The sequence below is a fragment of the Chinchilla lanigera genome, unplaced genomic scaffold (assembly GCF_000276665.1).
Source record: "Chinchilla lanigera isolate Chin_1 unplaced genomic scaffold, ChiLan1.0 scaffold00104, whole genome shotgun sequence".
Lineage (NCBI taxonomy): Eukaryota > Metazoa > Chordata > Mammalia > Rodentia > Chinchillidae > Chinchilla > Chinchilla lanigera.
This window is the reverse complement of record NW_004955505.1, coordinates 4541885-4547884: the sequence shown is the minus strand read 5'-3', so window position 1 is coordinate 4547884 and position 6000 is coordinate 4541885. Positions and strand designations below refer to the sequence as shown.

General features: G+C 41.8%; 1 protein-coding gene across 1 annotated transcript in view; it reads right to left on the bottom strand.

Moving 5' to 3' along the window:
• Ipo8 (importin 8) overlaps nucleotides 1-6000 on the bottom strand; it is an 84232-nt gene that overhangs the window by 27085 nt on the left and 51147 nt on the right. The window contains exons 17-19 of the mRNA XM_005407134.2: nucleotides 5706-5772; nucleotides 1505-1630; nucleotides 354-451 (exon numbers count right to left, since the gene is read on the bottom strand). Coding sequence (XP_005407191.1) covers nucleotides 354-451; nucleotides 1505-1630; nucleotides 5706-5772 — 291 coding nt within the window. The remainder of the gene's footprint in view (nucleotides 1-353; nucleotides 452-1504; nucleotides 1631-5705; nucleotides 5773-6000) is intronic.

Here is a 6000-nt window from a genome sequence, read left to right as displayed (position 1 = left end):
CTTGCACTTGCCAGGCAGGCGCTTTTGCCGCTGAGCTAAATCCCCAGCCCCTGTACCATTTTTCTTTAAAGGATCTGAGCATCTAGGGCCCTGCAACCAGTTCCCATGGATGATACCAAGGCACAGCTATAAGGTATTTGAGAATTAAAACATATACAGATACTAAAGTGCTAAACATTTTTAGACACAACACATATCATGAAACTCTCCAATTACAACAATCACAAGCACATTCTGAAGATGTAAAGTCATAAATGTATGTTGATAAGTGTAACGCAGACTACAGTGAGAAAGAAGCTGAAACCCTCAAACACCAGCGAGAACACTGGGACAACTGACAAGAACACGCTTACCTTTCTACACATTGTGAAAAGGACTTCCAAATGCTTTGGATTTGAGAGTAAGGTATTTGTGTCTATTGTCACGTAATTATGCAGGAGAGGCATCATGTCTGGGGAGAAAATTCAAAATGCCAATGAGACTTACACAACAAGAGTAGAACCAAACTCTCCCCCGACCGAGACCCACATTTCTGCGGCCCCACACGTGTCCATTCCCTGGCAAACAGGGTGCTCGGTGTGAGCCCCTTACAAAGAGTGGGGGGCGGGACGATCACAGTGTCCACAGTGCACTGTAGGGACTGCTTCACACCTTTTTCTTCTTCTGCAGTGCACTTATCACCATCTGACACGCTGTAAATTTTCTTACTGCTCACCTGAGTGCTTCCTCCACCTCTTCCCACTGGAATATAAGCTTCAATAGGGCTACTGAAGCTCACTGTTGTACTGCTGAGCTTAGCATAGTGCTGAGAATATAGCTAGTGTTCAGGGCCAGGAAGATGGCTCAGCGGCACAGCGCCTGCCTGGCAAGCACAAGGTCCTGTGTTCGATTACCAGTACCAAAAAAAAAAAGACTATAGCTAGTATTCAGAAAATATTCCCCAGACATGGTGGCACATGCCTGCAATCCCAGCACTTGGGAGGCTGAAGCAGGACGATTGCCATGAGTTCAAGGCCAGTCTGGGCTACATAAGCAGGTTCAAGGCCACCCTGCACAAAATAGTGAGACATTGTCTCAAAAAAAAAAAAAATTATTGAATTAAATATGGATATACATTCTGGGGCAAACTAAAGACATAATAAACTGGGCATGGTGGCACAGGCCTCTAATCCCAGCCCTGAGGGAGGCTGAGACAGGAGGATTCCCAGTTCAAGCCCAACTTGGTGACTCAGCAAGACGCTGCCTCAAAATTTTACAAAGGGCTAGATGTGGCTTAGCACAAAGACCCTAGCTAGGTTTGATCCTCAATACTGAAAAAAAAAAAAAATAGAGCTTACCTCCACCAGCCATATACTCAAAGCTAAAAGACACTGCTATCATAGCTCCACCTTCAACAGGAACATGGGAACAACTGCTGACTAGTACTGGACTCTGCGTGTTTTTACTTCAAGTGGCAAATATGTAGATACAGAAAAGCAAATACGTTACAGGACCAAAACCATACCTGTGAAGTATTCAAAGCAATCTTGCTGGAACACTTCATATAAAATACCTAGGAGCTGCCACATTTGAGGGGAAATAGAGTGGCAGGTTAAACTGTACGCCAGCGAGAGAATTTCTTCATAGAATTCTAAAGGGAAGAAAACGTCCAGTCAGAATACAGGGAAACAGCAAAACTTGTACACAGTGCTCACACAGGGTCCATTCCACACATGTGGTGCCCTGCGTCTCGGGGCTGCACATGCCCATCCTCGGGGCTGCAGCCGCAGCTAAAGTCACCACCTGCTGTGCTCGCCAACACCTGCTGCCTGCTCAACAAGGCAATCAGCTGTTACAATTTCTTATAACCAAAATAATTTTTTCTATTTTATAACATGAAATATGGTGTTTTATATATATATATATTGCTGTTGTTGTTGTTGTTGTTTTTGGCTTTTTGAGACAGGGTCTCACTATGCAGTTCAGGCTGGCCTTGAGCTCACTTTGTAGCCCAGGCTGGTCTCAAACTCCCAACGATCCTCCTGCCTCAGCCTCCCACGTGCTGGGATTACAGGCATGCGCCACCACGCCCGGCTCTTTTGTCTTTTTTTTGATGGTTTATATTTATAAAGTTATATTAGAAAAGTCTATGACAAGGAATTGATGATCACACCTTACTCATGTAGAGGATTTTAAATTTACAAATGATTAGCAATGTTCTTTGGGGAGCTTAATTACACAGGGTTAAAATACCTACCCAGCTCATGTTATATTTTTACAAATAACTATATACTGTACAGTTTTTCAATTTATGAAACTTAAACATTTATGCCAGAATTCTCCAATTGACCCCAAAAGGGTTACACTCGCTGTAAAGCAGCACCCAAAGGAAATGTTCTCACATTCACACAGGGATTATGCTCATCAGCAGTCAGAAGTAAACTTATCAATGTATACAATCAGAAAACACAAACCTCAATACAAAAATTTCAAATAACTCCTACCATATTCCTGAGCAAAGTCTAACCTGAAAGGTTTTATTCTCTCATAAAAGGAACTAATACTTACCCTAAAAACATCAATATTTTTTGTATAACATTTAAAACAATGCACACAGAAGTTAGTAACACACATTACTTGCCTAATTGAAAGCAAAGTAAGACAAAAATTACAGGCTAGGAAACAATCATTTGTAGAACAACAAATTACCTGCATATAGGATCCCTGAAAGTTCTAGCATAGCATTAAAACAGATAAACAGGTCAACAGAATCGTACAGAGCACCAGAAACAAACCCACACATTCACAGTCAACCCATTGTCTGGGGAGACAGGACAACACAGGGAAGGGACATCTCTTCAACAGATGATGGTGGTAAAACGGACATCTATCTGTGTTCTGATGAGTGAGATTCATCTCACACCGTATAGAAAAATCAACTCAGACTGGCTTAAACAAATATTAGCACCTGAAACTGCAAGACTACTATAAGAAAATATAGGGGGGAAAACTCCAGGACACCGATCTGGGGAGTGTTTTTTGATACAACCCCAAAGAGATAGGAAACAAAACCAAAAAACAAACTAAGGGGATTATATCGACCTAAAAGGTTTCTGCACAGCAAAGGGAAGGAGACAGAAAAGACAACCTACAGGATGCAAGAAGATATTTACAATGGATATGATAAACAATTAATATTTAAAATACATCAAGAACTCTACAGCAAGAAAATAAACAATTTAAAAATGGGAACCAGGCACAGGGCATGCACCATAATCCCAGCTACTCAGCAGGCTGGGGCAGGATGACTGCTTGAGTCCGGGAGTTCAAGGCCAGGCTGCGCAACACTGAAAGACCCCCAGATATACACACAGATGGCTAGCAGGTGAATGCAAAACTGGTCAACATAAGCCAGGTTCAGTGGCACAATCAGCTACTTGGGAGGCTGAGGCAGAACTGCAACATTTGAGGCCAGCAAGGCAATTTAAAAGTAAAAATGTCTCAAAAAATTTAATAGTGGTCAACACGACCCAAATTAAAATCACAAGGAGACAGCACTCATACTTGTCAGGATGGCTATGATCAAAGAGACACAGAATAACTGTTCGAGAGGCCACAGAAAGGGAACTTCATACTGGGAAGTATACTCGTGCAGCCACCGCAGAAAACAACGCAGAGACTCCTCAAAAGTTCAATTAGAGAACTACCACATGATTCAACAATCTCACTACTGAATATTTATCCATAAAACCAAGATCTTGAAGAGCTGTCTGTACCCCAATGTTTGCTGCAGTACTATTCACAACAGCCAAGATACAGAAAAACCTAAGTGACTGAATAAAATGTGGCACATATTCAGAATGGAAACTCTGCCCTTAAAAAGGACATTCCATCATTATTACAACAGGGACAGACCTTGAGGTCACTGTGCTATGTGATGTAAGCCAGGAAAGCACCCACAAAGGTTCTTTGGTTATCATTACTGAAAGCCCATAGCTTACACTAGGGTTCACTGTGCTCTGCCCTCTCCGCCTGACAGGTGCAGTGACACGCAGCCATCACGACTACACCACACAGAACACTCTCGATGCCCCCAAATGCACCCTCTTCATCACCCCCAACCCTTGGAAAGCACCGATCTCTACTGACAAACTCTTTAAAAATTATTATACTTTTTTTAATTGACAAATAAAAATTGTATATATTTATGGTGTTTAACATGTTTTGAAATACATCCATTTTGTAGAATGGCCAAATCTAGCTAATTACCATATCCCTTATTTCATACGCCCGCTTTTGTTGTGCGAATACATGAAACACTCTGAGCAACTTTCAAGTACACAACACTCTGCTCCTAAGTCCAGCCACGCACCCTGACCAACACTCCCCGGCCCAGCCCCCAGCCCCCAGCCACACCACCCCAGTCTCTCAAACTCAGTTCTTTTAGGTTCCACATCAGTGAGAGTCTGTGCTATTTGTCTTTCTGTGCTGGCTTATTTCACTCAGCATAATGTCCTGCTGTTTCATCGATGTTGTTACAAACAAGGATTTCTTTTTTTTTTTTTCCACTAAGTATTTTCATTGTGGTACATACATTTCACTCAAATAATATTCAAATAGTTAGACCTGCCTGCTCAATTTTTACTAATGAAGTGACAACAGAAGACTGAAGACAAGTCACCTGCTCTTCTTACATCGCCCCATATAACTCGAATCTCTCGTGCGCCCAGGTGACGGGGCCGCCAACTTCAAATTGCTTGGGTGCTCTGCATACTCTCCACAATCCCCAGCCTCGTCAGGTTTGCCGTTAGTTACTGACTCCACTCAGAAGTCAGCTACAACAGGACAACAATTCCCACTTCTGGCAAGAAAAACGCCTGTCTTTAACCACTGTGCAATTTCAGATGAAAGCACAGTGAGCTCATCTAAACCTCATCCCAGTTCTTATCTCTAAAAACACAACCTCATTCTCTGTCCTACCAGAGAATGTTATACCAAAGTAAGTTCCCACCAGAAGAGAAGATTTTGAGGTAAAGAATTAAAACACAAAATAGAAAATAATAGCTGGGCTTGGTGGTGCACGCCTGCAGTCCCAGCACTTGAGACACTGAGACAGGAGGATTGCCACGAGTTCAAGGCCAGCCTCAGCTACGTAGTGAGTTCAAGGCCAGCCAGAACCACATAGCGAGGCTCTGTCTCAAAAAACAACAAAAAGAAAGAAAAGGGAAAGAAGGGCAAGGGCAAGGGCAAGGGCGGGAAGGGCAGGGAAGGGCAGGGAAGGGCAGGGAAGGGCAGGGAAGGGCAGGGAAGGGCAGGGAAGGGCAGGGAAGGGCAGGGAAGGGCAGGGCAGGGCAGGGAAGGGAAGGGAAGGGAAGGGAAGGGAAGGGAAGGGAAGGGAAGGGAAGGATTATTTTATAATCCTGAAGAGGGAAAATGACTCCAAACCTAGAAATAAGAAATGAAAAAAACTAAATCTAATCACATTCTCCATCCTTTAAGTTTCCAAGGCCAATAATTCTTAATTGGATGTATTACAGGTTTACCTCTGAATGAAAAAGCAGTATCTAACATTAGAAAGTATATCCAAAAATCTAACTGAAAAAGAATCCAAATTGCTCTTTCTCAAATTGTCCGTCTTGTTAAATATTGAGTTAAAATGCACTCTGATTTCATCAATTTAAAAATAAAACTCAGTTTACTTTTTTTAGTAAATCTCTGAAACTTACCAATTACATGTTTCTGTAAAACAAGATCAATAATCCGTAGACAGATATTCTCTAACTGCTGCGTAATCTAAATATAAATGACAAACATTTAGTTAAAAATTCATCACAACCCTCAAATTAATGTGTAAATTAATATTATTCCAATAAAATACCTAGTGGACATTTTTGAGGGGGGACTTGATAAGTTAATTTTAACCTTCATGTAAAAAACTAAACATGCAAAAATACAAGGAAATTCCAAAATGTAGACCAATGATAGGAACCGTGGTTAAATCCATAGTGAATTATTCAAACT